We start from the raw sequence: 18,712 nt of genomic DNA, 5'->3' as shown, positions 1-18,712 counted from the left end.
GCCGTCATGACATATATTCTCATAAATGGTTTATTCTTATAAATAATTTATAATAAATTAAGGCAGTTAAAATAATTAAGGAAGAAAATATTTTTTTAAACTGGTAGCTTGAAGTAATCAACACAGTAAAATTATGTTTGTGTATTTATAAGTTAATTCAATAATGCCTCTGAATTAATGCCTGGTTAATAAAATAGTGAGAAAATGAGATTGTTAATTAAGTTTCATTTTTTTTTTTTTTTTTTTTTTTTTTTACTATTTTACAGTTTTGTGCTACTTAGACCTGCCTTTGATGCATAGTATAAGAAGTGTTTACCACAGAAAACATTTAAAAAATTGGAGGATGTTTTGATATGTGTAAAATACAATCACTGCAGCCAGATTGGATGCTACCACCATCTTGGGGGACTGACAAACAAAATTGCCAGAGACTGGCAAAAGTGGAAAGAGATTTCTGTTGTGGTCCCATGTGTCATTGGTAACAAAAGGGAAAAGATGATGATGAGATGCAACCAAAGCAAAGAGTTAAAAATATTTTATGCTGGTTGTTTCTGTCACAGTAAGAAAATAACCCTGTGATTTGAGTCTTGATGGTTTATGTGAAATCATCATCTAATATGTTTTGTTAATTCTACAATTAGAGAGTTACAATAACTTTAGTTATAGTATGATACCATGGGATCTAGTGATAAATAACTACTTGATAAATGTAATATAACCTTGCAGTGTAATATACTTCATAAAAGATATAAATAATTAAATTAACTATCTTACTTATGTCTGAAAGTAAGTTATTACATAACTTAAGGAAAATGGTGTAAAAATCTACGTTTAGCTACTGGGTGTGCGTTTTTTAATTTATTTTCTCTGGTGGGACTGCTAGTAAGCTATTAAGAGTTCATTAACTTAATCAACCTTTTTAGGTGGGATAGTGTCATCATCAATATCAGGTGCACTAGGACTGGCCAGTCCACCATTACGCCCCGGGCTAGCAGCCACGTCATCTTTTAAGGTGTATTTATCTTTGTACTGTTTCCACAAATGGTTGACCAAGTCCAGCGTCAACATGTCCCCAATGTTGGCCGAAACAATTCTCATCACAAACACCCCGTCCGTTTTGAGATACTGCCCGACAAATTTCCGGAATAATTTTTTCTCACTGGCAGTGTTCAGCTTGAGAAGTATGCTATACTTGGAGAGGAAGTTTCCGCCAATGCTTGGGACAATGCTGCGAAGTATCCACTGAATGAGGTTGACTGTGTTGAAGGCAAGAAGAATAACCAACCAGAACCAGAAGATGAGGTACATCTTCTCTAGGAACAAATTAATTGACAGAACACACTGGACCGTGAAGGTCTGGAGGTTGTACAGTTGACGGATTTTGTAATCGCAGAACCCAACTCGAGGGAACGTATGATGGTCCTGCCATCTCCCTTTCTTGCCGAAGGTTTCCATTGCCTTGATCCCGAATGTCCAGAAATTGATATCCAGAAACGACGAGAGTAAGAAAAACTGACCGATCACATTCGCGAAGTACAAAAGTTTGATGAACATGTACAATCCGCTTAGGTACGTGCCAGATCTCTTACCAAAACAAAACATAACACGAGAACACTTGTCTCGGAAGTTTGTTAGAGCGTTGTACTTGTACTGCGAGTAAGTCAACAGCCACCTGTCCATGAAATGCGCAATGTGGCCCATTTTCTCATCTCTCTTATCCTGCGTCAACATGGATGTGTCTAGGGCCATACCGACAATTTTTGTAACATTTAGCCCCGAGTAGTTTTTCATTTGCTGCCAGACCATATACGGGAAATAAAACAGGAAGGCTTGAATCAGGAACACAATGAACACCCATCTGTAGTAGCCTAAGTCATTGTACCATCTGAAATAGTTGTTTACATGTACAAGTTATTAGACATACAAGTTGTTTTGTTTAATTAAATGTCATTAAAAAATATGTATACAAAAAAATTTAGGTGGGAAATGCATTACTTGTAACTTTATAAAAACCCAAAGTAAAAATCAGTTTTAAACTGCAAATGTACTTTTATTATTGAACTAGAACATTTTTTAAAGATAAAAATTAACAAGAAGCAATGATAAAATTCTTGAAAAGGCTGAATAAAAATTTAATTTTTTTAGCCACACTTGGGGATTAAACAACTGATTTACTAGAGCTTAAATGATTTAAACTGCTATATATTTTTTTTAAAAAGAAGTGTATTTTGTAAAGTGTAATGTATATCAACACTTTCTGAAAATAATTTCTGATTAAACTCCTAACTTTAGTAACTCAATAAATCATCTTTTCCCATTTGTGCCCCATACACAAGGGCCAGATGAAGTAGAGTTCATACTTGAGACTTTCCAGTTAGCAGTCTAGCCCCCTACCTCTAGGCCACACCATCCCATAACTCAATAAATAAAATATTAAATAGAATCAATAATTAACATAAAACAGATTTGACCAACAAAATACCTGTCTTGTTCATCATATGGTAATTGGTCTTCAAATGGAACGTTGTACATGGGATGTATCCAACAATAGCTGTCTGAATATTGTTGGTAATGTTTCTTTGAGTACACTGCTGGTACCCAACAATGGATGGGATCACCAACATACTGTTTAGCACCAGTGCCTGTAGGAAATCACATGAAAAAAATCATTGAGATATTTAAAATTTTAGTGTAAATCTTGCTAACTGCAATAAAGAGTGAGGTACAGTAAGCTAGACACTCTGGAACCTGTATTATATTCCTGACACACTTTACCTTTTGCCACTAGTATAAGGGCTTTCTGTTATCATTACATGGGTTGAGGTGGTTTAACGGAGAGAGCTAGACTGCTAACCCTGCAACCTTCCAGCTCTTAACTTAAAAGAAAGGGCTCTCAGTTTTAATTCTTGTTATACTTCATTAAACAAGGAAAAAGTGGTGTTATGGGAAGATCTATATGAACCATCTATCTCATCATCATCCTCATTTCCTGTTCATGCCCAAGACACATGGGGCAGATGAAGTAAAGCTCATCTGCTTCAGAGACTTCGGCATATGAAGGGATAGTGTGGTCAGCACTATGCCCAGCCGCCCTTGTTTCCCTAATGTAAGTTAGGTACCCATCAGAGTTGGGTGGACTCAAGGACATTCCACTGATTTTAACCCGGATTTGAACTTGAGACTTTTGGGTTAGCAGTTTAGCTCTCTACCGCTAGGCCACGCCAAACCTAAAATTGTTTTATGAGACAAAAACATTAATATAATCCTCACAGTTTAGCTTAAACTCATACCAAAATCCAGTTATTTAAGACTGAAGATTATCTTAAGTCCTTACAAGCTAACCTAATGAATGTACAAAAGATGAACTCACCCATAGCCAGGGCAAACAGCAGCCCAACCGTGGCCCAATGGTTCAGCTGGTCGATCACATCATCGTCCCGGACTCGACTTCTGAGCGCTATATTTGTGAAGCTGGTCAAGAGGGTGCTGATAATGGGAGGCCTGGGGTGACAAGCAACATGGTTTTGGTACTCTTGTATACAAACATTTGATCAAACATTGAAATAGTAGATGTGGGCCGCTATTTTGTAAACCACTGTACAAAATCTAAAGACTTATTGACATGAATAGGACTGTAGCCTATATTTTGTATGAACACAGCTGGTATAAGTTCATACAACTGCATACATATATTTCATACAACCTTTTTATTTTATATAAGAAGCTACAATTTCTTATGATTGGAAACATATAATTGTAAACATATTATTTTCGTAAAACGTCATTGCATTTACAACCAGCTTAAAAAATAAAATCCAAGAAATTAGGGTCCAAGTTTTAAAACTTAATCTTTAAGTCACTTTAAAAATTAAAATTTTTAATATACCTAAATTAGTGTCAACGTAAAGTTGTTTTTTTTTTAGTCACAAAGGTAAATAAAAATTGAGGTAACAATCTTAAAATAATTGCAAAAACTCATTATTTCTGCTTTAAAGAATAGAAACTGCAAGCATTGGTTATCAGTTATCTACAACTAGCAGGTGAAAGTTACTCTTCAATGCTGAAAACCAGTTCTAGTGCCTGCAGCCACTCAACATTTCATGAAGAGCTATGAGTAGACCCTACACATTGTTTCAGATCCCTTATCACTATCAAGTCCACTACACTGCACTTCAAAATAACTCAAATACAATCAGTGAGATAGAAAATCAAAATATCTGTAGAATAAAATACTTACATGATGAATATTTTAACCTGTCTTTTTTTAAATATTTAGTTTTTTCTCAAAATGTTATTACCAAATCTGTATAACAAAACAAAAAAGTGAAAATTGTTAAAGTCAAAAATTAATAACTGTTAAGCATCAGTTATGTGAGATAAAATGACTATTTATGCCTTAAGTGTTTATTCGAAAACAATGAAGAGGACAGATTAGTTTTTAAACTGAAGATTTACATTATGTGATTCATGCTTCACAAAACACAAAAACAGTGATGTTGTCATCAATTAAAGTATGATTAATTATAATTATATAAATATAAGCCTTATCTTTAATTTTTTTTTAATTTATTAATTTAACTGGGGTACATAAATAACTTTTGTATTATGAATCCAATTTTTTTAAAGTAATTAAAAATGAAGAACAACTTATGAGTTTGATTTCGTTAACTTGTTAAGTATTTAAAATAATGCACAGTCAAAATGACCAACTAGAAAGGCCAAATAAGATCTAGATCTGTTGTTTTCATCAGACATCTTAATAACACTAGCCACACAATAAGGGGACATAACAAAATAGTACAACATGTTAACTCCCTTTTTATAGTACAACTGTAATACTATCGGCCTAGTTTATTTTAACAGGCACTCCCTACACAGTGGGTATTTACTTGATGGTTTTTTTTTTTAATTGCTTTGTATCAAATGATGTGTAAGTGTAGGCTTTACTTGGTATTTATTCATTGAACATAATACCAAGATACCGATTAATGGCAGGCACTAAGGGTTGATCTAGAGGTAGACATGTGCAAAAGAATAAAGGGCCTCCCCGTTATAGTATAGACCTACTGTTTAAATATTTAATATGTAGGACTATATACTATATACTATATATAAATATTAAACCGCATTTTAAAAGTTACAAGCATAAACCACACTTCTGTTCTGGCTGGGACTACACTAGATCTAAATGCTTACTCTAAGTCTGGCTATCATCATTAACTTAGAAATGTGGGGGTCTTTTCTAAGTAATTTTTTTTTTTTAAAACTACTGTTGTCTTACAAATTCTACGCTAACTAGTTGATCTAGAACTAGATCTAGATACGAATACTCTAATTTTTATAGTATAATTAATTATAGGCCTACATAGAATAGATTCTAGATCTAGCGTTATCATTTTAATTTAATGTGCACATTCTTAACTGAATTTAAATTTGAAAAAAAAAATTAAATTAGAATAGACTTTCAACATATTTATGCTCCGGTAGAAATAATTAAAAGAGTCAACCCAAAGAGCAAATCACCATTATTAGATCAATTACTTTTACAAACAGGCACCATCGTAGTGCCTGTAACTGTAGTTGTTGTATGCAACGTTCTGTTAATTAATTTATCATTATAAAATAATAAGCTCGTTGTTGAAAACTAAAAACAATAAACTTATAAATAGCAACATTACCTGCCTTACCTAGAATTAGAATCTAGTCTTTAATAACAATGCATGGTTACGGTAATAAATAAACGTTTTAAAAGCCCAGTCGGCCCCTCCTCCTACCAAAGCAAGCCTACACTGGGCACGCAGTGTCTGAAGGCAGACGGTAGGTTAGGACCGGGTCATGTGTAGTGAAGAAAAAAAAACAACCTCACATCTAAATTGAGGCCATGCCTAAGGGGGTTATGAGGTAGCTGTGTTGACAAGTCTTTTTTTTTTTATCTCTAATCATGCTTCGGATGGTTGTAACTAATAAACAATAGACGAATATATTTGTTTCGGGGGAAAATGTGATTGTTTTGTTTTTTTTTAGTTATTCACCATTAACAGTTGGCTATGCTTGGTCCCCTACTTACCTTTTACATGTGCGAAGAGAATTAAAGTAGGAATGTAGAGTCGTAGACTAGATTCTACTTCTAGGCTTACTGCCTTGAGAACTAAACTAGATCTACTTCGCTACATCAAAAGTAAACAAAAGTAGTTTGATCTGTTCTAAATATAGCATGGTTTTAAAAAGAGTTCCATACGTGTCAGTTCGTCAACTTACATTTAAAGAAATGTGTTGAGACTCCACTGTTTAGTTTTAAATGCGATTGAGTACTTAGTAATTATATTTAGATATCTAGATCCTACTAGGCGTAGGCCTTATAATATGTAAGAAGGCACGAATTTAACACAATCCCTGTAAATGGATAGTTAAAATTCCGAGTTCACAAAACATCTACGCATTATAAAACCTGTGTTTTTATCACACCGGGTTGTGTATCCGTCTCTTATCAGTGTAGAAAGTAAAATATAACTTGTGGCTACAAATAAATTAAAATAGTTTCTAGACTAAAGTTCTTTGATTTGTTTTTTAAACACTAAAGCTACAAAGATATGGGAACAATTGCATCCAAGTGTTGTGTATCTACTTGTTATAATTAATCAAAGGCCGGTTACATTCAGCGTTTCTTTCAGACATCTCTTCGGTACCCCCCCCCCCCAAGCAGTGTTTCTTACAGACTTTTTTCTCCGGGGGGGGGGGGGGGGGGGGGCACTTGAAATTTTCGGGGGGGGGGGGGCGGTAGACTTTCTTTGGGGGGGGGGGGACACTGTTAAAAGTATATATTTTCTATATAAATTATATAAATTTCATTTCGTTCGGGGGGGGGGGGGGGTAGAATATTTTGAAGAGATGCCTGGAAGAAACTCTGCCCCCAACGAAATGTAATTTATATTTTAAAAAAGCCGTGTCCACCCCCCTCCCCCAGGGAGAAAAAGTCTGAAGGAAACACTGATAATTTTAGGATATTATATAGAGGAATATAGACCTATAAATAATGACATTATTTTATAGCAGGCGGACTACAGCCGACTATCACTATATGGCATAAGGGTTTCACCCATAAATTACGTCATGCTATTTTTAAAATGATTTTCCCCGTCCCTCAGCACCATCACACATGGTCACAAAAAACCAGATCCTCACCCCTAAAATGACGTCACACCTTAGCCTGCACCACCCTCACAAAACTGCATTTGTTGGTTGGTTGGTTGTTTTTTTTTTTTTTTTTTTTTTTTTAAACATCGATTTTTTCCTAAAATATTTACTGAGCTCGGTCAACACTGAGAATATACTAATTTAATTAATTCTTTCAATTAGGCTTTAATTTTTTTAAAAAAAACAGCCTTTTTTAAAAAATGCGAAATAACGGTAAAATATAGTTTCTGACATTACTATTCAAGGTGCAAAAGCATGTCGTCACACTTTCTGAAACGCCCCTTATCACACATCGCCACAAAATTCGGACCCCTATGAGTGTGATGTTGTTTATGAACGACCCCTAGTCTATTTTTTTTTTTACTTTATTTAGCAATCAGTGAGGTATTCTATAAACTGGGAGCAGCCGACATACGAAAGGTAAGGGGTCGTCCATAAATGACGTCACACTCGTAGGGGGGAGGGGTCCGTTGTGACGGTGTGTGATGAGGGGGGGGGGGGTCAGATGGTGCGACGTCACACTTTTGCATTGTAAAAAAGCAATGTTAGAAAACAAATTTTAGACGTTATTTTGCGTTTTAATAAATTGTAATAGGAATTGATTAAAATTCTCTATTTTGACAGAATTCAGACAAGATTTGGGAAAAAAATATCGATGTTTTAAAACAAATTCAACTGCAATTTTGAGGGGTGGTTGTGGGCTGAGGTGTGACGTCATTTTAGGGAGGGGGGTCTGGCTTTTTGTGACGATGTGTGACAGAGGGGAGGGGAGGTAAAAATCGTCCAAAAAAGCGTGACGTCATTTATGGATGACCCCTAAAATAGGCAAATATGTTATTTTTTGTGAGGATTGCCCATATGAAAATATTCAAAATAATATAATAATCACATAATAATGATAATATTACAAGATCGCTTTTAATTTCTTCTCTCTACTGAGAGTCTATATAGATCTAATCTAGACTATTATACAAAGGTTGAAAGTTGAGTGAGTCTAGTGTACTTACTACTTACTGATTCTACTTGTGACTTCCAACTTCCAAGTATGACTTTCAGAAGGTTAATCATTCAATCTCAATTCATTTGGGACACGCAACACCAGGCAAATGAGTAGATTTAGATCTAGTTACTGGAGAAAGATTAGGCCTAACTGTAATCTTATAATTAATAAATAATCCATGTGACTAACCAAATCAATTAGTAGAATCTATACTATAACTATAACTATAACGTAACAATTATTTTATAACTAGATCTAGATTTAGATCTAATTAAGTAGCCTAAATCAAGATATAGGCCCCTATTGTAATTAATAAATAATATTTTAATTTAATAATTTAATAGGGCCTAGGCCTATACAATTTAAATAAATTAAATTAAATAGTAATTAATAATTTAATAGGTGAGGCCGTGTTATAATGACAGGCTTAAAACGTAAAGGTTAAACAAACTTTAAAATTACTTAATTAATCACAATCTAGTAAAGCTTGATTACCATGATTAGCTAAACATAAAGTAGAACAAATCCCCGGACATGCGAATTTTATCCAAGTTCAAATTTAGCACTCTTAAGACAATACCATTGGGTGTTCTCTGTTTAGGATGAATCAACACACACGGCGGAACACACCGGCACACCTCAAATACTCCAGGACCTCGTTCACGCTATCCTAGCCTCCAAACCCACGCGCTTTAGGGGGGGGGGGGGGTCATCAGTGACGGATCTCGCGAGCATGTTGTTTACATCTGGTCATTTTAGTTAGGGCTACACGCGCGTGTTTTATTGAGGTAGAGTACTGGTAACTGCCGGAGAGTATTGGTATTAGGCTACAGTGTCCGGCAATAAAGTCGTCCGAATATTGGGGGGGGGGGGGGGTGTTAGGTTGTTATGGTATCAGTGGGGTAGGCAGGGGGGGGGGGGGGGGGCTAGGAGGGTTTAAACCCCCCCATAGACCTCTCGATATATATATATATATATATATATATATATATATATATATATATATATATATATATATATATATATATATACAGTTTGAGGGGGGTGCAAATCGAAAGTAAGTTTGAGGGAGGGGGTGCTATATATATAATGCTGGAAAAAATTTGACCCCCCCCCCATACGCTACTGTATGGTATAATTTTGTATTCTAATCTCAGGTTCAGTGTAATGGTCAGAAATGATTAGGGCTATGTTAATACTTGGGTTAGGTTTTGGGTGAGGGATATTATTATTATTATTAGCAAGTCATGTTTGTATTTAGTTAACTACCATTTAATCTCAAACCCCTTTTTAATTAAAGAAGATTCCATTTTTGATCCATTATCGGACTTTGGTATAACTTAAGGTATAACACATGGCCCAAGCCGCCCTACCCCACCGTCATTATGGATAGAGCCGCCACATTCCTCCACCCTGCCCTAAATACACCCTAAATATACGGACACACCCTGTTAGTACAATACAATGATTACAAATTGTTTTTATTTATTTATTTTTATCAATTTAGATAAGGTGATTTTTTCTTAAGAGTTATCTGACCTGAATATTATCTCCCTTTCTCGCTCGTCATCATCGTGTTTATCCGGCGACATAACTATCAAGTGTTTGTTTTTATTTTGCATTCAGTACATGTTTATTTGTTTGTAGGTTGGCGTGGGAATTATTTTTACAGCTCATTCGATGGACAGTTGTAGGTGTGAACTAGGGTCCCTCGTGACTGCTGATGTTCGTCGACGTAATAGTGGTAAAAGATTGCATCAGTTAAATTCAGGTTCTTTTTGGGGGTTTAAAGTTTCCCAACACCAATAATTGAATCTTTATCAAAACGGATGTTGTTGATTGTAAGGGTAAGGTTTCAGTAAGGGTGAGGTTTAAGTCATTAAGAGCAGAGGTGTAGCGAGGGGGTGGGGGGGGGGGGGGGCGGACCGCACCGGGTGACACCATTCAGGGGGGTGACACCAAGGCAAAAAATAGCAAAATATATAGAGAAAAACTTGAGGGGGGCGAAAATCGAAAGTTTGAGGAGGGGGGTGCAAATCGAAAACTTGAGGGGGTGCAAATTGAAAACTTGAAAGTTTGTCCCCGGGAAGGGTCACTACGCCTCTGGGGGGGGGGGGGTGACACCATTAAGTGCCTCGCTACGCCACTGATTAAGAGATCATGTCGACTCAATAATTAGATTAGGCTTTAGGCAATTAAATTTGATAGTGTGGATGCTGCTATGGGACGCCATACAATTTACTGGTGACCTATGAACTCTGGTGATGGATGACCTGTACGGTGAGAGCACACTAATTAATTAATATATGCGTGACGGGTTGACCGTTGAGAATACGTGTCTAATAATATAGTACAGGCTAGCTTCCCTAGCTAGGTCTTGCAACCATAGTTTTGTCCAGGCATATCTACTCCCCCCCTAAGGCAAGTCTACCCCTTCACCCCCCCCCCCCCCCCCCGAACAAAATGGAATTTAGAAAATATACATTTTTACTAGTGTCCGCCCTCCCCCAGAGAAAAAAATTTAGCCCCCCCCCAAAAAAATCAAGTGCCCCCCCCCCCCTTCGGAGAAAAAAGTCTGAAAGAAACACTGCTTGCAACTGTCTGCAATGCCCTGTTAAGTCTGAAGGAGAATCACGACTGTTCATTCGTTGAAAACATATCTATCTCCAACAGTTAACATAACTTAATCCCTAACCATCGGCCTTCCTTAACACAAACATATCAATGTATTCAATATCAAACCCTAACCGTCGAACTCTTACTTGTGGTTATTTAATTCTTTTGTGAGGAATAGCTTAGGCCTCTACACTCCAACATGTCATTTGCAAGCGCATAAATTCAGAGAGATCGTTTTAAACCCACTGACGTAGAGTATCGTCCGCTAATATAGGTCTTATTTATACCAGTAATAATTGAAACCTACACATAACTCAGTGGCGTGGTAGATCTATAGCAAACTTCCTCCCCCCCCCCCCCCCCCCCCCCAAAAAAAAATAATTCTGGGAAAAAAATGACCGAAAGGTTGAGGTCAAAAGTCAAATGTCAGTCAACAAAATAACGACTCAGCAATGGTAGTGACCTTTCTGATGTCATTAAACGCACAGCAGTAAATGTGGTACTAGCCTACTATGTTCACCAAAGTTTATCATTTCAGTGGTAGACCTAGATCTATACCTTGGTGCATAACACATCGGTAAGATAAAGTTCCGTTTTCGAACCTGACGGTCCATGGGGCGAGTGAAGTAGAGTTCAACTGTTTCTGTGTCTTGGGCAAAAAAAAAGATAGTGTTGTCAGCACTATGGCCAGCCGTCTTTACTTTCCCTGTGCAAACGCAGGAGCGTTCTACTGACTTGAACCCTAGACTTCCCGGTTAGCGGTCTAGCGCTCTCCTAATACCGGTAGCCATATTATATTTTTGCAGCACGATTTCTCTTGGTCGTCCATAAAAGTGTAAGTGTAAAGAAATTTGTAGCCAATTTTTACTCTCCACTCCTTATCGTCACATGTAATGACAAAAGTCACGTCCCCTCTCAAATGACGTCACAACATTCCTAAATTTCCCCCCCCCCCCCCCCCCCCGACCCTCGCACAAAAAAAACAGGACAGTAATAAAATAGTAATCAAAACCACAAAACTCACTCAGTTTAATATTTCTAAAATCGCTGAATCAATTATGAAGCTCTTTCTAATACTTTTTACATTTATTTTCTCTATACTAATTAGCGGTCACATAATTGCTGGGATCACCCAAAACCGCCGATACATAAAAATAAATCAGGATCTATTGGTTATCGTTCCTTGTTATTCGGCACCCCAAGTGGCCTCTCTTTCTATCTAAAAAAAAAAAAAAAAAAAACAACTAAAGTTCGAGCATTCTTTCTGATTGTCCATTGGTCATTAAGTACCTAAATTAAATGGAGGGATGGTTGGAACTTAATTTCACCTAAATTATGTAATGGAAAATTATTTAATGTAACTTGATGGTTAGTGATGTATACATTTTATTGCAGCACCACAAGGCAGGGCTCTGAGTGACCCCATCTTAAGGGGGTGACACCATCTGAAAGGGGGTGACACTCAGACGAAATAGAATACATTTTAAGAGAAAGTCTGTATTTTCCTATTAGGTTAGTAGCTTATTATATTATTAGACACAGGGCGACACCATCTAGGACGGGGTGACAACAAATTGCCAAAATGTTTACTATATGATACACGTTGTCTCTGGTGGAGGGGGTGTCACCCTGGGTTACCGCACCCGACCTAGTGACGCCACTGCCTATACGTTTATCTGTTAAAACACGTTAAAAAAAACAAATTAAGTTTTATAGCCTAATTATATAAGACAGATGATACATTTCGTTAGACCAAGGGCCTAGTGTATGTGATTGTTAGGTGTAAATGGATTAGCAAAGGGAAAGTGAAGGTATATCTCTCCGCTTGATTCCCCCCCCCCCCCCCTCCCACTTTAAAACAATTTCCTATTTCACCCCACACATGCACCTCCACAGCTTTAATTAAGCTCTCATCATGCGCTAATTAATTATGTGCGTTCCCATTATTTAAATGAGAAGGGTGAACACTAGGGAGGTGGGGGGGGGGGGAACACGCCATCATAACTCAGGAGGAGAAAAAAGAAGGAGCAGGGAGGGAAATCTGCCTAGCCTACAGACTAGAAAAACAAAATGGCGAAGCGACAATGAGCAAACATTGTTTCGCGTTGGATTAGGACAAGATGACCTTGTCACGCACACACAGGCCGACATTTCAACAGGTAAAACTTGGAACAAAGGCGATCTTTATTACTACCCCCTAGATTGACGCTAAGGGTCGGGGAAGGGGGTGGGGGAGGGAGGAGTATAGGGGGAGTAAGGCTTGACTGTCTAAAAACAATGGAATAGGATTTGAAGAATAAAATGCAAATCCTGCAGCAGATTGACCATGGCGAGAAGATGGACATGAGCGTGGTCACGTCAGGGTCACGTGGACACCAGCGTTGTCACGTAGACACTAGCGTGGGTCACGTCGACATCAGCATGGGTCATGTAGGCAGCAGCAATGTCACGTAGACACTAGCATCGGTCAAATAGACAATAGCATGGGTCAAGTAGACACTAGCATGGGTCACGTAGACACTAGCATGGGTCACGTAGACACTAGCATGGGTCAAATAGACAATAGCATGGGTCAAGTAGACAATAGCATGGGTCACGTAGACAATAGCATGGGTCAAAAGACACCAGCGTGGGTCACGTAGACACCAGCGTGGGTCAAATAGACAATAGCATGGGTCAAATAGACAATAGCATGGGTCACGTAGACAATAGCATGGGTCACGTAGACACTAGCATGGGTCAAATAGACAATAGCATGGGTCACGTAGACACTAGCATGGGTCAAATAGACAATAGCATGGGTCAAATAGACAATAGCATGGGTCACGTAGACACTAGCATGGGTCAAATAGACAATAGCATGGGTCACGTAGACAATAGCATGGGTCACGTAGACACTAGCATGGGTCAAATAGACAATAGCATGGGTCACGTAGACAATAGCATGGGTCACGTAGACACTAGCATGGGTCAAATAGACAATAGCATGGGTCACGTAGACACTAGCATGGGTCAAATAGACAATAGCATGGGTCAAATAGACAATAGCATGGGTCACGTAGACACCATCGTGGGCTTGACCAGTCTGGACACAGGATGCTAGTCACACGTGACCTTTAACAGGATCTACTGTACGTGCAAACACCCATCACGTGCAGTGGCGTCGCTATGGGAGGGAGGTTGGGGCAGCCGCCTCGGGCGCCGGCCTAAGGAGGCGCCTAAAAAGGTAGGGAAAAAAATTTAAAGCTAATTTTAAACCTGTTTAAGAAATTAACACCAAAATAAATGACAACAGTAAGTGCAGAATAGAGAACACTAAAACATATGACACCAAACCAAAAAAAATTAAACAAAACAAACACCTAACATAAGACTAAAAAAAAATTAACACACACACAAAAAAGTTCCCACTTTAAAAAAAAGCGACACCCCAAGCCAGACAAGACAACTTCACGTCAACAAACATCCGTCTAGACTAGACACAGCAGCCTAAGTGTGTTCGCGTGCAGCTGGACACGACTGGCCGTGTTCGCTTGCTCACCTGGTACCAGCACTAGCTGTCTAGACGTGTAGACACAATATGGTCCCTCGAGCAGCAGACGACAGTACTAATCTAGACCAGAGGCGCAGGGGCGGGGGGAGGAGGTGCTGACCGCACCAGTGACATTATTTAATATAGAGGGTGACGCCATGGCAGAGGCGTAGCGACCCTTCCCAGCGCCCGGGGACAAACTTTTCGATTTGCACCCCCCCTCAAACTTTCGATTTGCACCCCCCCCCCCCCTCGAGATTTTGATTTGCACCCCCCCCCTCAAACTTTCGATTTGCACCCCCCCTCGAGATTTTGATTTGCACCCCCCTCAAACTTTCAATTTGCACCCCCCTCAACCTTTCAATTTATTTTTCCAACCCATTTTGGCGCCCCCTAAGCTCGGCGCCCGGGGACACATGTCCCCCCCCTCGCCCCCCCCCCCCCCTCTCGCTACGCTACTGCACCATGGAAAAAATTGTAAAATATGAAGGAGATAAAAAAGGTTTTTGCCAGTTCCATTCATGATTAATTAAAGTTTAATAGTCTTTTAAAGCACAAATCGAAAATTATTACAAGAGGTTGGGGGGGGGGGGGGTGACACCATGACGTTAACATGTTAACTATCTATAGAAAAAGCAATTCTACATCTAACTGTATTATTAACAGACCACAGAGAAACTTCGTTACTATTAAGTCTGCAGTGATTAAAGCTTACACACATACATGTACGCGAATGTGGCATATATTGAAATTATAGGCGTGTTTAGGCCGACACACCACACCACACACATACATATACTTAATTTCTTGGGGGTGGGGTGGCATCAGGAAGTGCCGCTCTGGGTGACACCCGACCAAGCAACGCCACTGATCTAGACTAACACACATACAGTGTTTCTTTCATGCATTTTTCTAATGGGGGACGGGGTTTGGACTCTGGTTTAAGTATTTATTTTGAAAATGCATGTTATTTCGCTGGGGGGGGGGGGGGGGAGACGTCTTTCGAGGGGAAAGTTCCCCCCCTCCCTCAACCCCCTCTACAGATGAGATGCCTGAAAGAAACTATACACACCAACAATTAACATGGCCACACAAATTCCTACTTACCCATAACTGCAGATCCGCTTGGGTTGCTAGCTCTACGAAGTAAGTCCAAACGAAATCGCAATCTCTTCATTAGCCTAATTAATACCCAATAAACCAGATAATTATAGGAGTCGGGTAAAGGTTAAAATATTCCTAGACCGGCAAAATGAACAAACCTAGGAAATAATACGTGGACGTAATTCAATGAAAGGAGTATTTCAGGAGTAGAGTTTTAGCACCACCATAAAACGATTTCTTTTTTGTAATAGTTTATTATACAATTATGAAATTTTGTTATCAGCCTACTTAGAATTTTTAAGGACCGGTCTAGTCTAAATTGAAAGAAAAATAAATTGTCAGAAGTGGGATTTGAACCCACGCCCACAGAAGTGGACTGCGACCTGAACGCAGCGCCTTAGACCGCTCGGCCATCCTGACTACATTCACATAGTGAAAATCAAACAGGTTATTACTAATTAGATTGTTGAAACCAAAGAGAGATAATCTTGTTTAATAGACGGACGATTAAAGAGCCATGGGTGCTTTTCCTTGAATTTTTAATATACTAGCTTAGTTCTGGTCATAGCCTAATCATCTTATATCAAGATGTTATAGCATATACAACATTGTGTGATTGGTTTTTTTTTTTATTGTTGATACAATAATAGACAGCGATTTTTTAAATAGTTGCGACAAAATAGGTAAAAACCGAATTTTATTCCTTTTGATAATTTTTTAACAAAAACATTAATAAATAAGCCAAGGACTCCATTATCTATTTCCTTTTAAAACAACATCATTTTGTTTGTTAAAAGTCTATTTTGAAACTTATCTATCATCCATGTAGGTCTACAATTCATTCATTGTAGGGTTTTTTTAATTCAAAAATTGCAATGATCTATTTAATCCAAACAACAAAAGCTCCCAAAAATCATGAATCTTTCTGCTTTAAACTTTAAATTATGACTTGACTTAATCCTCTTTCCTACTTGTGGAACATAGAACCTCAACCATCCTTCCATTTTGCCCAGTCCCTGTCTGTTGATTTTGAAGTCTCCCAAGACATCCCTGCTGTCTTCAGTTCTTCAAGAAGACTTCACCTCCATATCTGTCTTTATGGCCCTCTCGTTCACTTTCCCTAGGGGTTCCACTCAAGCACCTGGAGTGTTACATTAAATTGAGCCTTTCGTAGTGTGTGTCCCACAAAGCGCCACTTCCTCCTTCTTAGTAAAACTTTAAATTTTGGCTCATGTGCTTTTACCAAAGAAATTAAATTTATTCTCAGATTTTCCACATTCGCGTTAAAATTTCAAAACTGGATTGACTTGGTCATCCTAGGTCTGTGATTTTTAACATTTTTTTGGTACCGAACTTCAACAGTTGCTTATGAGCATTCATCAAACCCTTTTATCGTTGGCACTGACAAAATCTGATTGTGAATCATATGAGTCAGGTGTGTGTCGTGGCCTCCATCGAACCACGGAGACTTACCAAACTACTGAAACAACAGAAAGATGAACAACAACTGCTTATTTGCATACTTTACTTTTATTCCACATCGTATCTATGACAGACAAACAAATAAATCTAGAAGACACACACAATACTGGTTACTGAAAAAAAAATGTAAAAGAAATTACAGTACAAACAATTATCTTTGTGAAAAATTAACATTCCTGACATTCAAATACACAAAAAAAATACAATCCAACATATAAAAAATACAAATAACATAAGCCTCATACATAATGGAATTTCAATAACAGATGAAAAATTAAAAAATGCCAAACATGAGAATCTAGTCTATGCATTTTAAATGATAGGACAGTTTTGTAGAACTTTTTTCTATTAGTTACCTGACAGTGATTTGACTGTGGTCTATACAATTCAAGCATACCCTTTAGTGATGTAAAACCATGTTTTAGCCAGATGTACCAGAATCAAATTATTAAAAAAATTTATGCAACTAATTTACAGCTCATGAAAGTAACTAAAAGGTAAATTAGATTAGTTTTGTATTAGCTGAGGTGTTTTGTTTGGTGTATTTTTGGTAACATATTTAATGTTTACAGTATTTGTTTAACTTGTTTATAATATTCATATCAATTGTACTACACATTTTAAACATATAAAGAACAAAAAAAAGAGCATTTCAATATAATTATAAAAACATACAACCTTGATACTCTCTGTATATAATAAAAACAACAAAGAAAACAAAATTAAGGAAAAAGTAAAAATTCCACAAAAAAGTGAAATCTTGTGTGAATCCAGTCCTTGGTTTCCAAGGGCAACAGAAAATAAGCAAATCACAGCAGTGACACAGATTCTTACAGCTTTGTACAGTAGACATTGTTTAAAAAAAAAAACCTCATGTGTTGTTGACAGTCTAATATGGTGTTTGGCTGGAGAAAATCTCAGAGCAACTAATAAGAGAGTGCAGGTGGCGGATAGTGGAAACCCTCAGCTTCAAAAAAGAACTCTGAGATTGTTAAAGTAAATTTAATTCTATTTTTATGTGGGTGAAAATAAAAGTCTTTGACAAACTCAGTTAATTTCATGTTGGCTCATTGTAATCTATTACCAACAACTGAGTTTTTATTTCAAATAGCGAGTTAAAAAGCCTAAAAAGAAGTTCGGTAACGGTAACTAGGATTGAATGTCACAGACCAACAGTACTAGATTCACAGGCGTTAGAAGAACAGTAATTTTTACAGAGCTGCTATCCTACATTGTAAGAAACCAAATAATTTATCCGAGTAGAAAAACAAATTGGCTAAAAAAAACTGTAAAGCTTGGTATTTATAATGGCAAGTAAATAAAAAAGGGAATGATGATTTAAAAATCTGAATACTTGTGATTATCTAATGCTATAGCATCAAATTTTTTTTTGGTGACAAATTTTAAGATTTGGAAACAAATGTGGTGCAAGTAGCGATTTTTTTTTCTTTCTCAACAACCCATCACAATCACTGAACAAACATAATTAATCCTGCCAGCCTAATTTGCGAAGGGAATTCTACCAAGATTAAAAAAAACTGTATCTCCTGTATCTTACTTTAAGAGCTTTACAATGAGCCAGCTAGGCCACTAGCCCTACAACACTGGATTTAAATCACAGACTTGCTGTACCACTTTACCTCCCAGGTAAAGACAGTTTATTTTTAACCTATGTGAAGTCAGTTTTTTTATGAGTCATAAAAAAAAATAGCAAACCAGAATTCCAAGTTATTTTGTCTCAGTTTACAAGAATTCGTCATTGACAAAGGAAAGCACCAGTATTC

General features: G+C 37.5%; 1 protein-coding gene and 1 non-coding gene across 8 annotated transcripts; both read right to left on the bottom strand.

The window, feature by feature from the left end:
- Positions 1-222: 222 nt before the first annotated feature.
- LOC131954513 (innexin unc-9) lies at positions 223-8,814 on the bottom strand. Of its 7 annotated transcripts, none has more exons than XM_059318243.1 (6): positions 8,690-8,814; positions 8,202-8,323; positions 4,238-4,303; positions 3,371-3,501; positions 2,483-2,642; positions 223-1,885 (listed from the first exon to the last, which is right to left on the bottom strand). In XM_059318243.1, coding segments are annotated over exons 3-6 (1,272 nt in total). In that variant the 5' UTR covers positions 4,240-4,303; positions 8,202-8,323; positions 8,690-8,814; the 3' UTR covers positions 223-906. The 7 variants fall into 7 exon arrangements, with proteins under 7 accessions (XP_059174226.1, XP_059174222.1, XP_059174229.1 ...); XM_059318239.1 differs by having other exon boundaries at positions 8,209-8,323; XM_059318246.1 differs by lacking the exon at positions 4,238-4,303 and having other exon boundaries at positions 8,209-8,323.
- Positions 8,815-15,782: 6,968 nt separating this feature from the next.
- Trnal-cag (transfer RNA leucine (anticodon CAG)) lies at positions 15,783-15,866 on the bottom strand. Its single transcript has one exon. It is a non-coding gene; the product is annotated as a tRNA-Leu (tRNA).
- Positions 15,867-18,712: the final 2,846 nt, after the last annotated feature.

The sequence above is a fragment of the Physella acuta genome, unplaced genomic scaffold (assembly GCF_028476545.2).
Source record: "Physella acuta isolate Inbredline_101_S28 unplaced genomic scaffold, ASM2847654v3 ptg001007l, whole genome shotgun sequence".
Lineage (NCBI taxonomy): Eukaryota > Metazoa > Mollusca > Gastropoda > Physidae > Physella > Physella acuta.
This window is presented reverse-complemented; position numbering and strand designations above follow the sequence as displayed.

What these genes read in the sequence shown, in the direction of transcription:
- LOC131954513 (XM_059318243.1), bottom strand. An exon ending in GCTGTTTGCCCTGGCTATGG is followed by an intron (nt 2,643 to 3,370) that starts GTGAGTTCATCT and finishes GATTTCCTACAG; the next exon opens with GCACTGGTGCTAAACAGTAT. An exon ending in CCATATGATGAACAAGACAG is followed by an intron (nt 1,886 to 2,482) that starts GTATTTTGTTGG and finishes CAACTATTTCAG; the next exon opens with ATGGTACAATGACTTAGGCT.